The sequence below is a fragment of the Larus michahellis genome, chromosome 1 (genome assembly GCF_964199755.1).
Source record: "Larus michahellis chromosome 1, bLarMic1.1, whole genome shotgun sequence".
Taxonomy (NCBI): domain Eukaryota; kingdom Metazoa; phylum Chordata; class Aves; order Charadriiformes; family Laridae; genus Larus; species Larus michahellis.
This window is the reverse complement of record NC_133896.1, coordinates 61,052,358-61,071,251: the sequence shown is the minus strand read 5'-3', so window position 1 is coordinate 61,071,251 and position 18,894 is coordinate 61,052,358. Positions and strand designations below refer to the sequence as shown.

Genomic DNA, 18,894 nt, shown 5'->3' with positions numbered 1-18,894 from the left:
TATCACAGTTTGATTCAACATACATCAGAAACTGATTTAAAGAGAAAAAACCCCAAGCCCCCCCATAGCACTCATCTTCCTGTGTTTTTTCCCCCCTGCTCTCTGCGCTGACGCCCAGGAAGGGACCCACTGGTGCATGTACGAGTCCTACGGGCTGCACAGGGACGGCTGCCGTAGTACCTGCTCCATGGTCATCCACGCAGCCAAGTGCTGCAAGGGCTACTTTGGGCCAGACTGCCAAGGTAGGAGCCCCCTCCAGGAGCACAGCCATCCAGCCATCTGAATCTGAAGAGACCGGACCCAAGATGGGGGAACGCTCTTGAAAGAGCTGAAGTATGCAGAAAGAATTATTGTTTTTTCACTCCAGATAATCTCTTTTTAACATTTCAGTTTTAAACTCCATGCTACTAGCCAACTAATTGAGTGGTATAGGCAGTAGAAACTTCTCTGCTGTCACCAAACCTGGCAAGTCTTAATCAGTCGCCAGCTGAAAGTCCTCTCAACGTAAAAACAGACATCAGGTTCATGGTGGTGGTACCAGGGCATACCAGAGATACCGTGTATGATTCCCCAGCCACCTGCAAGCATGCACAGAGCTGGTGTAAGCTCAGAAATTGTCACTTTAACCAGGTGTGAGACACTTCGGGAGGCTTTATCTCCAGCTGTTTGTTAGCAGACACTAACAAACTTCGTGGTCCTTCACCTGCCAGCCCCACAGGGGGACAGCACTCAGGCTCTCACCGTGACACATAGGGTCAGGATCCATATTAGGATCTCTGCTGTCAGACAGGTCCAGGCACACAAAGGCCTGCTGGCTCGCTCTGTCCAAATTTCACAGACACATGGGGGTCCCGAGCAATTTTGGCCACCCCAGCAGGCACCTGGAGGTGACCAAGCAAGGCTGGATCGGGGCAGGGGCTGGGCAGTGCCACTATTCACTGATGGGTCTGAACGAGCGAGTGGCTGGGTAAGAGCAGGGCTGGAAGGGTCTGCAACACCTCTCTGACAGGAGTTGTAAAAGCACATCAAGGACCTTGGAGTACAAGGCTTGTGGTCGCAAGTGCCACAGCTGCTTTTACATGCTCCAACAGAGATGCCTTTACAGGCCTTTCACTGTTCAAGGATTTTTACAGAAAAATAAATAACAAATAGTCACAGTGAATAAACAGGCAATTGAGCTAAACAGACTTCTTTTGTTTGTTTGTTTTTTTAAACCCTTCAGCTTGCCCAGGGGGCCCAGAGACCCCATGCAATAACCACGGCTCCTGTGACGAGGGGTACACGGGGACAGGAGAGTGCCACTGCAACAGCGGCTTCAATGGGACATCGTGCGAGCTGTGCTTGCCGGGCAGATACGGCTCCAACTGCAGGCGTACGTTTAAGTTTCCATGCTTTTGCCTATGTCACACCTAAACTATTTTGTCAGTGATGGGTTAAGCAAACCAAGAAATGCTTCCCCCTTTCAACACCGACATTTTTCCCAAGTGCTTTCTCACACGGAGGGATGGCACAAGGTCTTGGAAGGGAGGAGGAGAAGGCAGGGGGGACAGAGGTTTACTTTGCTTTCTCTGCAAGGCTCCTCCTATTCTTATATTGTACATAAGCAACTGGAAATGGAGATAGAGCCTCCTTCAACAAGTTTTCAACTACAGCACAGCTTTCTCCCCATCCCCATAAAGGGCAAGACAGCATTTTAGCAACGTGGTTCCTCAAGGATTGCAGGAGACCAAGGCCACACGCTAATTTTGCTTAAGAGAAGAAAAAGGGCACCTATATGAAGGAAGTTTGTGCAAACAGACAGCAGCAAAGAAACAGGTCACATAATCCATTTCACTGTGGTCTTAAATGTAAACTAAGTGGAACCAGGATCGACATCACCCTTTAAATTTAAATGTTTTCCCAACATAAAGCTTTCAGATGGGAAGCTACAACATTAACCCGTCCATCCTAACCCTGTTCACCTGTAGCACTCATAATACACGTACAACAGAGTTTATAAGCTAGATACCCTTGGGGGTGGAGGCAGGACACTAGGCTTGGATACCAATGCTCACAAGTATGCTCACCTGAAATTAATCATCTTTATAGCACAACATAGCATAAACCGTGTGAGCTGGTAGTCTGACCCAGATTGGGGTATTGAATAGAAAAAATATTGTATAGACCCTTCTCTTTAATGCATATTTATATCAGCCAAAAATTAGACAACTAGAGGGTGAAACTCCTTTTCAGCAGGACGAGGTCTTCACAGAATCAGTTTCCCCAATCAATCCCACATCATTTTCCTCTTTAAGCAACAATATTTCAGGAAGAGGGACAAGGCAAGAAGAAATGCTACTTCATCAAGTTATAAAACAGAGAGCCATGAATAGTTCCTCAAGGAGGACTCAGCATGTAAGTTATTGTAGGGTCCAAAGAGTGGGAAAAAAACATCACTTACAGATTAAATCAGTCCCTCATGCTTCAGTTTGCGGGGCACAAGGGGTAACACCGCAAAGGAACAGAAGGAATTCAGAAGCTTTTAGCCATAAAAATATCTAAAACCTTTAAAAAAAAATTACAGCTAACTTCCCCATGTTTTACAGCAAAGGTCACTAACCTCATATTTGATTTCCTTACTCAGACAGACCTTCTCCCAAGCAGCAACTAAATACTTTCTCTCCACACACCTTCCTTTTCTCTGGCTAAAAGGTTTCCCCACAACCAACAGCTGCTGCTCATTAGGACAGGATCAGGCTGGGTCTTCAGCTCAGCCATTAACTCCTTCCCGTCACAGTTCTTTGTGAAGTTTGCTTTGCTACCACAATGCAGATCAGTACTCATTTTCACTTTCAGAGGCATATTGAATGAACGCTAGTTATCACTGGTGATATCACTGTGATCATAGGATCACAGGATAATTCGGGTCAGAAGAGACCTCAGGAGGTCTCTAGTCCAACCCACTGCTCAAAGCAGGGTCAGCTCTGAGCTCAAACCACGTTGTTCAGGGTCTGTCCTGTCGGGGCTTGCAAACATCCAAGGATGGAAACTGCCCAACAGCTCTGGACAGTCTGGCCCACTGCTTGAATGGCCTTGTGGTGAAAAACCATGAGGTTAAATTTATCTAAATAATTGCTTAATAATATTGTATCTAAACTGATGGTCTAGGTGATGTCTCTCTAGGGAAAGGTTTCCCCCTTCCCAAAGGCAGCTCCGTAAGTGATCCCTCTGTATTCCTTTTGCAGCCTGCGAATGCAAGACTAATGGGCAGTGTGACGAAGGATATTCAGGAACAGGACGATGCTTCTGTGAAACAGGATGGACTGGCCGGCTGTGTGAAACCAAACTAGGTCTCTGCCTCCTCTCACCAGACTCCGTCGCACGGAGCCATGTGTTGATGGCACTTGCAATTCAACAGAGGGTTTGCGTAGAGAAGAAAGAGAAAGGGTTAACAACATCAGAAGCCTTCAAAGGAAGCCAAGGGTCTCTGCTCTGAACATGTCCCTTCACCTCCCTGTCTGCTCCTTTGTGAAACGGGAGTATAATTGTTTACCTCCCTTGTGGAGGGGCTTTGGGCTACGTGAGGGGAGATACCACCCCAGAGCTAAGCAGTCAAAAAAAAATGCTTACAGGGTTTCCAGTTTAGCAAGACTGGTGCAAGGGCTTTTCTTTCTGCATGAAACAAGGGTGTTGCAATATAAATAGCATCTTCATCCCAGCTCTTCTGCCTCCCCCACAGCTCTACAGCCAGTGTGTTCCCCGAGCTGCTCTGCCAACGCCGTCTGCATGGAGAACAACACGTGTCAGTGCAAGCCATTTTACGACGGGGATGGCATCACTTGCACAGGTGAGCTCTTCTTGCACAGCCCGCTACAAGAAAGCAGGTTGTCCTCTCTTGCACATGCCCTTGTATGCAGTTACCATCCGCTACGAAATGTTGGCTATCAAACCTAAAAACTTCCACAGTGTAGCAAGTGAAACAAACTTAGGATTTATACAGATCAGGTTTCTTCTGAAGCAAGTGGCTGCTTCACCAGGCTTTACCAGGCAGGAGCAAGAATCAGAATCACACAGAATTGCAGAGTGCTAGTGGTTGGAAGGGACCTTCGGAGGTCATCTAGTCCAATCCCTGTGCCAAAGCACGTTCATCTAGAGCAGGCTGGACAGGAACGCATAGAAGTGTGCTTCAGTCAGGTTTTGGAGACAGCGCGGTTTTCAGTGGTGTTTCACTTACAGGATTTTCTTTGGTGGCCTTAGGGAAGGCAGTTCCCCAGTAACACCACTGCAGAAACAGTCATTCTTTCCAAGCCAGGTGTCTCACGTCCTCCGAAGTCACCCTGGCCAGAGCAGAGTCCCCAGAATAGCAGCTCTCTTGTGCCAACAAAAGGATCTCTGGGGGTGGTGGTGTCATGTCTCTTAAATCAAGGACATCCTAAAGGATAGCCTTCACAGAAGCTCAGGAATGCCTCAGGAAACTCAAACAGTGGGGTTTTTTTTCCCCAAACAAGTGTTCTAGTATTTTGAGTGTGCCTTTAAAATCTGGAGGTGGTTTGTCTTTGTGAAGAACATCCCCTTTAAAAGCAGACTTTACTCACCTCTTCTTTTCCCCCGTGCAGCTGCAGACCTTTGCAAGCAAAACAACGGCGGGTGCCACAAGGCGGCTGAATGCACGCAGCTTGGGGTGAAAGTCTTCTGCATCTGCCAGAAAGGATACAAAGGTGATGGCTTTACGTGCCTTCCAATAAACTCCTGCGCCGATGGCTTCAACGGAGGCTGCCATGAGCATGCCACTTGCACTGTCATAGGACCTGTAAGTTGAATGATTTCGGTCACCAGCAGGGAAGTCTGAGGCATTTCTTCCTGGTGCCAGCAGAAGTCTTTTTTTTTTCTGGCTGGATCACACTCTGTACCTCTCAAAGTCCCTGTTTTCCAAAACAACCTTTACATATCTCTAACCTATCTTCCACGTCAGTTTGGTATCATCTCAGCTGAGGGGTGAGAAAGTTTGACATCTTTCCTCTGATCCCAGCAGATGGGATACTTTGCACGTGTAATTTTTCTGTCCCCTTCTTAACTATTCCTAACTGGTTATCCCTATGGCAGTAGGAGTTAGTTGGCTTGAAACTGAATATATTTTGGTAGTTAAACCTAAGGACAGTTGTGAGAACTGTGTCACTTGTTGGTTGGGTGGACTCAGCTTAAAAAGGTCTGCAGCCACATGATACAAATTCCTTGGCCCAGATGGTGAAAGTTGTTGAGGAAAACATGCGCAGTGACTTGATCCAGCATTCGTCCTGATGCTTTTGGGATCACCTGTCAGATCCATTTTGGTGGCTTGCCTGCTGTGTCTTCCAGGAGCTATCTAGAAAAGCCTTGCCGCTAATCCATTCCAGCTGCCAACCATAGCAATCCCTGGATGTCACCAACTCCTGCTGGGTTTATAGTTCTCAATTTATTACTATCAGTAGGCCGCTAAATTCCTTTCATGCTCCCATGCCCAGTCATTTAGATATCGTTTTGGTAGGTTTGCCATCCATTTTGTTAATTATGTGTCATATAATTCTCCAATGCATGTTATTAGCTTTGTGGATGGAATTATGCTTTGGTCTTAACTTAGCAAAGCACCCAAGTACGTGTGTAAATGTTTTGCTTAGAAGAATAAATGTCAGTGTCAGGGTTTGTGGTCTGTTGAATCACAGTTGTTATTAGCAACTTTCCTGTTTGTCCATTCCTGGCTATATCAAGTGAAATTTTTCAAACAGTTCAGAATGTTGCTTGAAATAACACTTTTATGTCAGCTAAGTACTTGGCCTGGCCTTTTTTTATTCTCTCTCTGACCAGGGCAAACGCAAGTGTGAATGTAAAAATAACTACATTGGTGATGGGCTGAACTGCTCAGTGATGCAGCTTCCTCTCGACCGCTGCTTGCAAGACAACGGGCAGTGCCACCCCGATGCTGACTGTGCCGATCTCCACTTCCAAGGTAAGGATGGCACATCACGCGTGCCACGGGACAGGGACATCCTCGTCCCTGTGCCACTGCACTGAAGCCAGTGGCCAGGATCCTTGTGTCTGTAAGCTCACCCAGTCTTCTACCTATATCCCCTTGAAACAATGAGATTTAACTGTGTTTAAAGTTAGAATACATGCCTAAGTACTTTACAATACCAGATTATGAAGCAACAGAAGCAAGCATTCCAGGTAGGAATATTAACCTCTAAGGGATCAATCTGTCCTAACTACATTTCACAAAATTCACGGGTAGTTGTATGGCACAGTTGACCCTGCACGCAGAAATGGAAACCCCCCTCAAGAAGAGCTGGTTCTTCTCTCTCTTTGCAGATACCACTGTCGGGGTTTTCCACTTACGGTCCCCACAAGGGCAGTACAAATTGACCTACGAGAAGGCAAAGGAGGCCTGCGCCAATGAGTCTGCCACCATCGCTACGTATAACCAGCTGCTGTATGCTCAGAAGGTGAGGTAGCCTCACTGCGGGAGAAGATGCCCAGAGCAGACGTAGCCACGGTGTAAATGGGGAGGGAGGAGCGAGGGGGCTGCTCTGTGCTAATAACCCTCATTTTCCCTCCTTTCCCTCTCCTGTGCCCCAGGGGTTGGCTGGGAGCAGTTTTCAGAGTGTTTATTGGTTTCACGCCTGCTCATAGAGCACTGAAACCAGTTGCCAAGTTCTTATTTCCAGTGATACTGGGGTGAGATGGTAAAGTCAGATTTACAGAGTGTTTTCATGGGTGTTTTAATTATTAGCACTTCTTAAAGAAATGTACACTTCAGAAGTATGCTTAGATTAATTTTTAAGGTAAAGCTCCAGGAGTCTTTTCCCCAAATGCTGTTAACTTAGCAGAGCCATTTCGATATTCTTTTCATTGAGTGTGTTATAAACAAGGCATAGCTGCTGTCAGTAGGATGAGCATCACACTTTGGGTTATTAAAACTTGTTTTAGAAGAGTGGCTTAGACTGACTGTGCCTTTCTGGCTCCTTCCCATCTGTGGAAGGGAGAAAGACACTCACAGTTTAGAGACACCTTTAGCAAAATGTGAGGCTGGACCATGGCCAGCATGTAAACCTCCTTCTGCTGCCCGGGGAGACTGAGGCTGCAGCCAGAGCTGCATGTCCCCTGTGCTCCATAGGCTAAATGTTTCCCTCGAAGCAGCAAAGTTGGCAGTGGGGCTGGCTCCAGAGCTCCTGGGGACTTATTTTCTGTGTTGAGCTGGTTTGTCAGCACTTCCCATGCTGACAAAGGGTGGGCCAGCACACGGTGGGATTGCGCATCCCCTTTTGGCTTTCACACCCACCTCTGATGCTGCCCGTCTTTGAGCTTGGGGAAGCTTTTCCCAGGGAAGTGTCCCTTGGCCTGTACTGAGAGCCACTGACATTCAGAGGGCCCTTGTCTCTGCAGCCCCTTCTCCCAGGGCAGGCTGCAGGACAGATGGGTGGACAGAGCCCCCTCAGAAAGACCACGGGCCGGTCAGGTGCTGCCTGAGCACCCCAGGGGGATCATCTGGTCTGTAGCACCCCAGCCCCACCACCCAACTCGTCCCTCTGTGTTATTTCCCTGCAGGCGAGGTACCACCTCTGCTCTGCCGGCTGGCTAGACAGTGAGAAAGTGGGATACCCGACCGCCTTTTCCTCCCCAAACTGCGGCAACGGGTACGTCGGCATAGTGGACTATGGGAGAAGAAGCAACCTGAGTGAAACCTGGGATGTCTTCTGCTACAGGGAGAAAGGTAAGAGGGTCCTTAGCTGCGTCCCTCTGCACAAAGTGGGGCAGCAGCCCAGATTTTGATTCCTTCGGTTGGCCACAGGCTGCTAGATAACACTGCAAGAGACTCTGCCTCTTTTTTAACTTTAAAAAAGATAATAACGCGTTGCCAGCAAGTTGGTTTCCAGGCAGAGAGCAGCCTAAAGCCTTCTAGCGAGGGGCGTTTGCCCACGCGGCTATCTGCGTTTGTACCTTCCAGAGGTGAACTGCACCTGCAAGCCAGGCTACGTGGGGGACGGCTTCTCCTGCAGCGGGAACTTGCTGCAAGTGCTGACGTCCTTCCCGACCCTGACAAACTTCTTGTCGGTACGGCCCACAGCTCGGCGCGCTGCTCGGTGGGGTGAGCGGAGCGAAGCAGGCTCTGCCACCGGGTTGTGTCTCAGTGTTTGATTTGCTAGCAGGTAACAATGGCGCAGCAGCAAAGCAAGGTGGGGCGGTCGAAATCTTGGTTGCTATATTTTTTAATTACTCGCTCCAAAGAGGTCTGGGGCGGGGGGAGGTGTTAAAACTCTTTTGGAAATTAAATGCTGCTGCAGCTTTAGCTTAGAGAGGATTCTTGTGCACAGCTGCTCTTGGCTTTCTAAGCATCACAAAGCGTGCGGTGCTTTCTTTTGTAATTTTATTGAATTGCTGCTGGGGAAAAAAGCAAAGCATTAAAAGGGTCCCTTTCTTGCCACTGCTCAGGAAGACATTGTATGTGTAAGGAGCCTCACAGACAACAAGGGCTTTATGCCCGCATGTCAGTTTAAGCTGTACTCACCAAATCAGCAGGTAAAACTGGGTTTTGAATAAAAACTTCTTCCGTAATACCATTCCAGAGTTGCTTCATGGCTATTAATAGGAAGCTTCTTTGTTGTTATTTATACAGTCGCATCTTTTCAGCTCCCCGCACAGGAGCGCACAATTGCTCTTCAGTAAAGCGGGGTTTTGTTTCTGCCTAGGACATCATGGCTTACTCCAACAGCTCTAGGAAGGGGAAAGAGTTCCTGCGGTACCTCACGGACCTGTCAGTGCGCGCCACTCTCTTTGCTCCAAACGATAGCGGGTTAAGGGAAAATGAGGTCAGGTTTCTTTTCTTTTTTCCTTCCTCGTTTCAATATCGTCTTTTAAACAGCCATGATGGGTTTCTGTATCCTGGTGAAATAATCTTAGTACAACATGACTTCTGTGTAACCCCACATAGTTTAAACTGTGCTTCTGAAAGAGGTAAGTTCATCATTTACATTTCTTTTCCCTAGTTAGGAGCGTAAGGTTATCGAGGGTTCAAGTCACTACAGAGACTCAGACATCAAGGATTTTAATTACCCAGTTATAAAGGAGTCTGCCTGAGATGCAGCCTTCTCTGGCGTATTAACATCAAGCACAGTTATTTGAAGAAAGCAGTGCACGGCTTCGGTATTTCCCACAAATACATTAAAGGCATCTGTTCCTAACTTCATTTCTGTGCTTACCCCTTTTCTCCTTCCTTCCTTCCTTCCTTCAATCAAACATTGTCCCAAACAATTCACATGGATTTATGCCTTGGCTTGCGTCTTCAAGCTGTTTGGAATATCTCTGAGGCTCCTCACTTCAGGTCATCATACAAAAGAATAAAATCCTTCATCCTGGCCAGAATCAAGGTAGTGCCTGCTGCGGGCAGCCATCACAGGCCAGCAGGGACAGAAAATCCCACTGTTCGCATCCAGATATCCCAGTAGCCTCGACCCCATATTGCACTTGCTGCAGCACTAATAGCAAAGAGGGAAAAAGGTCACCGGCACTTAGCCTACTGGTAAATCCAGAGGATTAATGAGATCAGTTAACGTTCTTTGTATTCTGCCCTCATTCGCAGACACTTTCCGGGCGAGACATCGAGTATCACTTATCTAACGACAGCGTAATGTTTTATGAAGACTTGACCAACGGAACCACTCTTGTAACTCGCCTAGGGGAAAAACTCCTCATTACAAACACCAGGGGCCAGGAACATCCAGCCCCCACCGCTGAACAGGTGCCTTTTTAATAAATCTCCCATCTTCGTGCTTTTTCCCCTCTTGTGCTTTACCCTGTGGTTGGGTGACACGGTGATCCAGAGAGCAATCCGCTGAGGTTACAGGGGGCAGCAATGAGAGGCTGACTTCAGGAGGCTCTCTCCTGCCCAGAGACTGCAGGACAGCAGCTGGCAAACTGCAAATTTACAAGTTTGCGAACAGCCAAGCTCTGAGCCGCAAAACTCCAAGGAAGCTGTACAGGTGGCCCGCAGGAATGGCAGGATGGGCTACGGGCCTGATTCAACCCTTCTGTCGGCCTGGCAGGATGATGGGAGATGGCAGTGCAATAGGAGAGATGAGAGCAGCAGTATATCGTCAAAGAAAGGTGTTGGCATTTGTAAAATTAACTTTAAAGGTAACTTTCTGGGAGAGGGGAGATCCCAGCATAGCATTGCTCAGAGCAAAAGCAGATAAAACCTAAGTTTGCATTTTTTATTGCTATTTCAGTGTTTTGGTTTTTTTTAAATGCAAAAATGTATATCCTTTTTGCAAATGGAATATGTGTCCTCTGACATTTTAGGGAAACACATATTTTGAAAACACACCCCCAAATTCTCATTTCTTATTAAGAAAATACTTTGCTGCCCAAGCATTTCGAATGACCTCTGTGACAGCAGCCCCTTGAGACCCAGGTTGGGGCCCTGCTGTGGCTGATGGGGGTAGAGCTGAACACAAAAATAAGAAACCGTGTGCCTGTGGGCTTGCAGTTAAAACGTGCTCTAGACGATGCAAAGAAAGCTGAATGCCCAACATGCCAACTGAGGGGGGGCATTTTTCATGGCCCCCAACAAGAAGGAAATAGGTGCTTCGGGAAGAGATGCACAAGTGGCTCATCTGTTGCCTTTGCTTCCTTCCTCCTTCACCTTTCAGGAGAAACTCCTTTAGCATGAGAATTACCACATACTTGATTCGTATGTTTAAAAACACCCTATAATGCAAACTCAGTAATCACATTAATAAAGTATACCCTCATGAGAGATCGGGGACACCAGCACAAGGCTTACCTCTATCACCTATTGGTATGCCAGGAGCTCTTTTGGATCACTTTGATCTGGTATTTGAGTTAGCAGAGGTTCTTCTTTAAAAAAATCCTCCTTTCTTCAAAAGCTGCCAAGGGGAAGCTCTGAGACCATTAACACAAATCTTGATCCTGCCCTTCAAAGCTGTTTGAAATGTGTAGCTTTTCTTCCTCCCTGGAGGGACCCGGAGGATCCTGCTTCTCCTGGCTGCAGTAATGCTCAGCAGGGTGCCAGGGTGGGAAGGAGAGGTGGCAGCCGCTTTCCAAGCGTGGTCCGGATGGCCGAGCACCTGCCTGTCCCAGTGCACAAAGTCAGAGCCCACGGGCTTTCCCCAGGACCCCAGCAGGGCAGCGCAGGGGTGAGGGAGAGGGAGGAGGACACAGGGTGACTCCCACACTGCTCTGCGGTGCCACCACGGCCAAGCCCGTTCCTCCCTGGGCACAGAAAGTTGCCGTGTGCCCCAGCAGCAGCAGCATTCCACCTTCTGCCAGGGGCGAGAGCGGGCAGCAGCTCCCATTTCTGCTCACCAAGGAGAAACCATTTTGCCAGGATGCGATTTAAAGCAGAGTTTGCAATAGCACAGAATCCCATGAACCCATCCCCCCAAAACACTGGAGAGACTCAGGATCGGCTTGAAGCGTTCAAGGACTCCCATTATCAGCAGAGTCTAGAGAAGTGCTGGGGTGGCCGTGATTGATCCCATCCCTCTCCCTTCTCACATCCTGATGAGCTGCCAAATGGGAACACCTTCCAGCTCACTGATGCTGGGCCACCACATAACCTGTGGGCAGCAGGTCCCCGTCAGTGCTGACCCAGCTCTCCTGAGCTACCAAACTCCGCGCAAGTGGCATCCTCGGCACAGAAAGCAGCTGTAACGGAGGCAGTCTGCGGGCTACCTGGCACTCAGGAATAACAGCACAAACACCTTCATTTAAAAAAAAAAAAACAATTTAAAAGGACAAGGAAATGCCTGAAGGCAATATACAGGTAATGACAATGGCTACTTAATGCACAGGAGAGCTGTGACCAGCCTGGGCCCATCCCAGGCTGATGTCCAGGGAGGTAGCGGTGTAAGCCCCCATGGGATTTTTCCTCTGTGTGTCAGTAACTGAGGTGGGGAAATAGTCTCAAGGTTTCAATCCCAAAAGGAGGAGGGTCAAAGCTCAGCTCTCATTGCTCTTTCTCCTGGCAGAGCGAGATCAGATACGTGGAGGGAAGTGCTATTGTTGAGTGGGATATAATTGCTTCCAACGGGATAATCCATGTCATATCAGAGCCTTTAAAGGCTCCACCAGCACCTGTAAGTACATAGTGGTTTTTACTTTTTTTTTTTTGGTGGTGGGAGGTGGCTGTGACTTATATCATCCCAAACTCACTGCTGACATTTCATATATTCCCAGTTTCCCTCTCATATATGCAGTTTTGGTTTAAAAGGTTACTTTGAAAGAAAACTAGAATTTGAGAAAAAGGTCCCAGTGAAGCTTGTTCAAAATGTTTCGGCCTCAACAAGTTCTTCCCACATTTATTTTATATAAATAAAATATAAGTTCCATATTACAAGGGTTTTATAAAGCTCCATTTCAGTTCCTCTGAAAAGATCTTTCAAAGCTTCCAAGGAAAATTTTTTACTCTTGGCTTTGCATTCATTCCTATCCAAAACAATAAGGTTCTTTGAAAATGGATGGGTTTTGCCTGCACGATTCCCTGGAATGGTCCCATTTCTCCCATTAGGAAGACCAAACAAAACTGTGCATGGCACAACAGCACAATTCCGAAAGGGGTGCCGTCCTTTCCATGGAGGAAAGTCAAGTTATAGCATCTGCACTGCTTCAAGTTGGAATCAAAATGGTACAGGGCCCAGCAGCAGGAAGGCAGGAACGTTGTTCTATTTATTTCCCACCAGCAAACTTTACTGCTTTGTATGAAAGGGAGGAAAAACATTTTGTCCACCTGCAGCGCAACTGGGATGTTTCACAAGAGTGATTCCTGCTGCCCCTGGGAGGAGGTGTGCAGCGAGCACTTTTTTTTCCAGTACAAAACGTTTTCCTTGACAAAGGAAGTGTTCAGATGTGCTGTGTTAGCAGTCCCCAGCTCTGTTTCACACAGGGTACTCTGTGACAGCCCAACACAGGCTCAGGGTGACCTTGCAAGAGGACCCACCACTTATTTAATCTGAAGAACTTCCCTTCCATCAGGGTAACTCATTCTGATCCTCCTCTCCGTGCGCTGGAGGGGCCTCACTCACGCTTACAGTCCATCCATCCCAGCCCTGATTTGGGAAGTGGCTAACCAGCTGCCTCCTTGGTCCACAAGATTAATCCTCTTGATGTCCTGTTTCTCACCTTCCTTTAGTTCTGAGCAGCCCTTCCTCCTTTACAAAACAGCCTTCTTGTTCCTAGAAGCTCAGTAATATGCCTGCACAATCTCAGTTCACAAAAGTCCCTTGCAGCCTACAATCTTCAGAAGTAGGAAATGACACGCTTGGGTAAGGGCGTAAATTACTGCCTGAAAATTATTCACAATAATAGGCAATTTCTGTCAGTCTACAGCAGCATGATATTACAATCTTTATAATACTTTTCACATGCTAGAGGGCAACTAAATATTTTCTAATATTTAGTTGTCCAGCTGCGCCATGTAAATTACTTTGTTTTCCAAAAAATAAATGAAGAGAGCATATCTACTAAGACAACAGCGTGATTATTTTTGCCAGAGTAAGTTTAATAATTAGTTTTCTAGGCAGGAGGCTACAGAGCTAAGGCATCACATAGACAAGCAAACGTAACAGCATACGAACCTTCTACCCATTTGCAGACCCCTCCTCACCTCTTGGATTGCCAGCAAAGAGCACGGTGCTTTGGGGACTCTGCAGCCTGTGTGGCTGCATACACTGGGAACCCTCAAACTTATCGCTACCCCAAAATTGCCGGTCACCTTCATGGTGACCAGTCTACCAGGCCACAGAGCTGCAGAAGGCAAACCAAAGTCAGAGTCTGGAGGCATTTAGATTAAATCCAGATCGCGTGTTAATTTCACAGAGTCACAGAATGGCAGGGGTTGGAAGGGACCCCTGGAGATCATCCTGTCCAACCCCCTGCCAGAGCAGGGTCACCTAGAGCAGGTTGCACAGGAACACATCCAGGCAGGTTTTGAATGTCTCCAGAGATGGAGACTCCACCACTTCTCCGGGCAGCCCGTTCCAGTGCTTTGCCATCCTCAAAGTATCGAAGTTCCTCCTCATGTTGAGATGGAACTTCCTATGCTCAAGTTTGTGCCCGTTACCTCTTGTCCTGTCACTGGGCACCACTGAAAAAAGACTGGCCCCATCCTCCTGACACCCACCCTTTAAGTATTTATAAGCATTGATAAGATCCCCACTCAGACTTCTCTTCTCCAGACTAAAAAGACCCAAGTCCCTCAGCCTCCCCTCATAAGAGAGATGTTCTAGTCCCCTAATTCTCTTCGTAGCCCTTTGCTATACCCTCTCCAGCAGTTCTCTGTCCTTCTTGAACCGGGGAGCCCAGAACTGGACACAGCACTCCACTGGCATTTTACCCGCTTGACTGAAGAATGTTTTCAGGTTAAAGGAAATGCATGTTTTGGGGCAAAATGACCCACGGAAGGCAGGTGTCGGGCCGCTGCGGAGCCCAGCCCTGTGCAGCCTCCACACAGGCCATCAGTCCCTCTAACCAGCGATGAGATGGGCCTCCTCTCAGATGAGGCTTGGTTTGAGCCCTGCTAAGCAGGGCCGGCGGGATGGTATGGCTGCCGATAGCTGGCAATAACCAACACCTCCCCAGTGCACAAAACAGTGGGGAATAAGCTTGAACCCATGCAGAGCCCTCTAGGGTTTGTAGCACAGGTCTCCAAAGCTGCTGAAGGGAATTTGGCACCTGTTTCTCCTCCTCAGGCCAGTGAGGCTTCAGCCTCACCGCAGCCTCTATAGCTACTCTGAAAAACCTGCCCAGAAAAGATCACTTAGGCACGTTCTGTAACTTCAGAAACATAAACTAGATGAAGCTGTAGTAGAGCCGATGTCCACTATCCCAAAAAAATCTAGCTGGTAATTACTATCAAAAGGCTATATTTAACTGTCTCCAGGGAGCACGCACCAGGAAGCTCGATGACCAAGGCAGTTTAGGACGAGGGCGTATCTCAAAGGTGTCCCGCGTGTGCTCAGGTGCTGGGAGGTGACCAGTGCCCACCCATAGCTCACTCACCCTCTCTCTTGCTTCCAGGCTGCTCTCCACGCCGGTACCGGGACAGGAATATTCTTTGGCATCTGCCTGGTTACTGGAATTGTGGCTTTTATCGGATATTTTTACCTCAGGTTCAGGAAGAGAAACGCGGGCTTCCAGCACTTCAAGGTAGGCGGCAGACAGGAACGCGAAGCGGGGGGCAGCACTTCACGCCCACCACACCTCCCAAACTCACAGCCTCCAGTTTCTCCTTGCCTTTTATCAAGCTAGAAACATTCCCCTTTGCTTCCCACTTGAACCATTCAGACTAAGACACGGAGAAAGCGGGGACTGCACAGCACCAGTGCAGAAGTCTTTGCCTCGCCAGAAAGCTCACCCTTAGGGAAGCAGGTAATTAAAAGCGCGGAAAGGGTACCTGCCCTCTTCCCCCTCCTCCGTGGCATTGCTGATCATTTTGCTGCTCCAGAGGTCAAAATGTTTGATAGGAAAAAGGTCAGATTCAAAAGACAAGCAAATTGAAATGATTGCAGGATTGAAAAGTCCGAATTTTTATACTGATGCACTCTTATGCTTGCTTTCTTTCAACTAACTTTGCCAGTCTCATATAACATCACAATGATGCAAAACCAGCCAGCAACAGCCAAGCCACTCAGAGACGAGGGATGACCAAAAAAGTATTACAAAATACACAAGAATCAATCCAAAAGAAAGCCTACCTAGAAATAATCAGAAGTCCCTTCCTATTCTAGCTCCTGCATGTAATGTGAATCACCTTCTAGAAACAAAAAAGAGCAGCCACGAGCCAGGGGAAACACTTGTATTTTTATACAGAAACATAGATTGTGTTGGGTTGGAAGGGACCTTTAAAGGTCATCTAGTCCAACCCCCCTGCAGTAAGCAGGGACATCTTTAACTAGATCAGGTTGCTCAGAGCCTCATCCAGCCTGGCCTTGAATGTCTCCAGGGATGGGGCCTCCACCACCTCTCTGGGCAACCTGTTCCAGTGTCTCACCACCCTCACCATAAAGAGCTTCTTCCTAATGTCTAATCTAAACCTACCCTGCTCTAGTTTAAAGCCATTGCCCCTTGTCCTATCGCTACATGCCCTTGCAAACAGCCCCTCCCCATCTTTCCTGTAGGCCCCCTTCAGCTACTGGGAGGCCGCTATAAGGTCTCCCCGGAGCCGTCTCTTCTCCAGGCTGAACAACCCCAACTCTCTCAGCCTGCCTTCACAGGAGAGGTGCTCCAGCCCTCTGGAGGAGGAACTAGAGTGTTCAGGACCAACCAGATAGCTTTTACCCCAGGCATAACGTCAGGACAACACTTCCTCCCCAATCTTTGCTGAGGCTTCAAAATAAAGAGAGAAAAAAAAGGTACCAGCATTAAGTGACCTGAGATAATACAACAACCCAGAACACAGTTCATGCCCAGAGACACTGATTTAGATGATAAAACCAGTTCATTCAAAACGCTGCACTTGGCAGCAGTAGAACTTAAGCACCCCACTTAATGCCCTGTTAGGAGGAGGATGGATTTTAAGCATGTTTGTGTGGTTTTGTGTAGTCAAAAGACGACACTGACGTAACATCGCTGGACAAGTCACAGCCTTCAAATATCACCAATCCCTCATACGAAAGTTCTTCTGCACTGACTCCACCAGAACCTGCTTATGATCTTTTTTCAGTAAGTGTCCCTTTCGATTTGAGACACAACTAAAATAATACTAAGAAGGAATGACTTTATGAAAGGAAAATGTCTAGTTGGATTTAAAAACAAAATAATAATTCAGGAAAAAAACATTCAAGTTCCTGGCTTTCCTGTCTTAACACTGCTAGGAATTGGGTAGCCTCACTTGTAGCAAAATTGAGGCTGTGGTCAACAGCTGTATCTCAAGTCTACCTTCAAAGGGAGCTGAATTAAATTGGACTTCAAATGCTACTGGATGCCAGTATATACAAACTTAAAAAGCCTTCCGATTTTGTCTTCCCTTCTCCTTGCTGCAAACGTAGCTGAGTGCCATGCCAAAGAATCTGAAACACAACGGGAAGGGGGCTGGGAATCAAGGGAAGGAAAGATTGAATAAAAGCCAGAGTATCTGAATAGCTTCAATGGTCTAATTCTGCCAGGCCCTCATATAAATGCAGAGTCTAAAATCAAAATAAATCTTTTTGCATCCAGTATGAGACTTGTTTGGTGCGAAAATGTCAGGTGCAAGCTCTGCCATCGGTATAGACAACTTTGCCAAAAAGTGACTTTTATTTCTTAACATAATGTTCAAGTCTGATATTCTTTTTTCTTCTACTTTATAGGATTCGGACGACCAGCAGCTTGTGATAAGTGGTCCTCATGATCAGAACTAAAGACTGGATTTGGCATTAGTCAATTATAAAACACATTTCTATTTACACTTACTGTGAAAAAAACAGCACCTACACATTTCAGGGAATAAAATCCCATTACTAATTACAAAAAACCAAAAGAGCACAGCTTTGTTAAGATGCAGCCTATAGAGTTCAGGGAGTTACCAAGCTCAGAAGTGTTGGCTGTATCTCAGCAATACAAACTATGGGTGCCAAACGCAAAACTGAGTCTCAACTAACCTACCCAGAAGCAACCAGACACCTCTCTGTGAACGGCAGAATCTCACTAGCCTACGATTTAACTGCTTTTATTCTTCTTCACAGACTTTAAAAATGGCCTCAAACACACAGAGCTGCTAACTTGGCAAATATCCTAAATTTGTTAGTACTCTAGGCTTTCATTTTGGCTGAGTTACAACTACAACTGGCAAGTGCGAAACAGAACATGTGTCAAACCTGTATTTTTAAACTGAGGGAAAATACTTTCTTGTAAGAATTTCAGCAGCGGGAAACGCAAGCATCCTGCCTGCCCCGCTTGCCTCCTCTAGCTTTTCTGTCTTTCCTCGAACTTGACTGTGTTATGTTTACATCTCGCCTCACCATACAAAGGGAAACAGTAATTGCAGCAGCTTTAGTAAGAAATACAGGTGATATGGGAACATTCTGATAGTAATCAATTTTTACTTAAGCCATTTTTGTGGAAAGTGGGCAATGAAGATAAACATACCCTTGCCGTGTCATGTCTACAGTCAGTTTTTTAGGTTTTCATAGAATACCAGGTGGGAAGGGACCTCAAGGATCATCTGGTCTAACATTTCTTAGCAAAAACATGGTCTAGACAAGATGGCCCAGCACCCTGCCCAGGCGAGTCTTAAATGTGTCCCGTGATGGGGAATCCACCACTTCCCTAGAGAGATTATTCCAATATTTTTTTTTTATTTTTTTTTTTTTAGTTTTTAGAAGCTACCCACTTATTCACATGCCATATTTTTACCAAGAAGCTACCTGCTTGTTCACATACCGTATTTTTACTGAGCACGTTGCCTTTCAACCGATGCACAGCAATAACAGCTGTGATTTTCAACATAATATTAGAAATGTGTTAAGAGTTTGATTTACTGTTTTTCCCTTCCCTTAAAACATGAATATCACAGAAAATTGTGAGGACACTATAGAAACCACAAAACAGCAAGAAAATCACAACTTTCTTGCTGGCAGCAGCAATGTTCCCCTGTGATGTGCTTCCTGGTGTCTGCCATGCATGGGGGACAGGAGGGATGGTGTGGCTGCAAGAAAGCATTAGTTACCTCTGAGAGCAACCCCAGGATGCCACCCATCAGAACAAGGTCTGCAGGCAAGTCCAGGGTTGTTGATGCAGCTATCAACCACTAACAAGGGAATCTAATGCAAAAAATATGCCTGGATGAAAGAGACAGACTTGAAGTCATGTTCCTAACTCCGTGCCCTGCCCCCCCATGCCTGCTTGGTTTTACCTAGAAGACATTAAAAGATTTAGAACACACGCATA

The 18,894-nt window shown here is 46.9% G+C and overlaps 1 protein-coding gene across 7 annotated transcripts in view; it reads left to right on the top strand.

Moving 5' to 3' along the window:
- STAB2 (stabilin 2) overlaps positions 1–18,865 on the top strand; it is an 88,903-nt gene extending 70,038 nt beyond the window's left edge. For 4 of the 7 annotated variants that reach the window (XM_074581496.1, XM_074581474.1, XM_074581485.1 and 1 more), the window contains 15 exons: positions 119–242; positions 1,223–1,372; positions 3,225–3,329; positions 3,719–3,826; positions 4,596–4,789; positions 5,821–5,962; positions 6,322–6,455; positions 7,558–7,723; positions 7,958–8,064; positions 8,700–8,819; positions 9,590–9,748; positions 12,000–12,107; positions 15,046–15,174; positions 16,570–16,689; positions 17,316–18,865. In XM_074581496.1, coding sequence (XP_074437597.1) covers positions 119–242; positions 1,223–1,372; positions 3,225–3,329; positions 3,719–3,826; positions 4,596–4,789; positions 5,821–5,962; positions 6,322–6,455; positions 7,558–7,723; positions 7,958–8,064; positions 8,700–8,819; positions 9,590–9,748; positions 12,000–12,107; positions 15,046–15,174; positions 16,570–16,689; positions 17,316–17,366 — 1,917 coding nt within the window. In that variant the 3' untranslated portion in view covers positions 17,367–18,865. Of the gene's footprint in view, positions 1–118; positions 243–1,222; positions 1,373–3,224; positions 3,330–3,718; positions 3,827–4,595; positions 4,790–5,820; positions 5,963–6,321; positions 6,456–7,557; positions 7,724–7,957; positions 8,065–8,699; positions 8,855–9,589; positions 9,749–11,999; positions 12,108–15,045; positions 15,175–16,569; positions 16,690–17,315 lie in introns of those variants that run through there. The other 3 variants (XR_012586328.1, XR_012586329.1, XM_074581517.1) reach the window with 3 other exon arrangements.
- Positions 18,866–18,894: the final 29 nt, after the last annotated feature.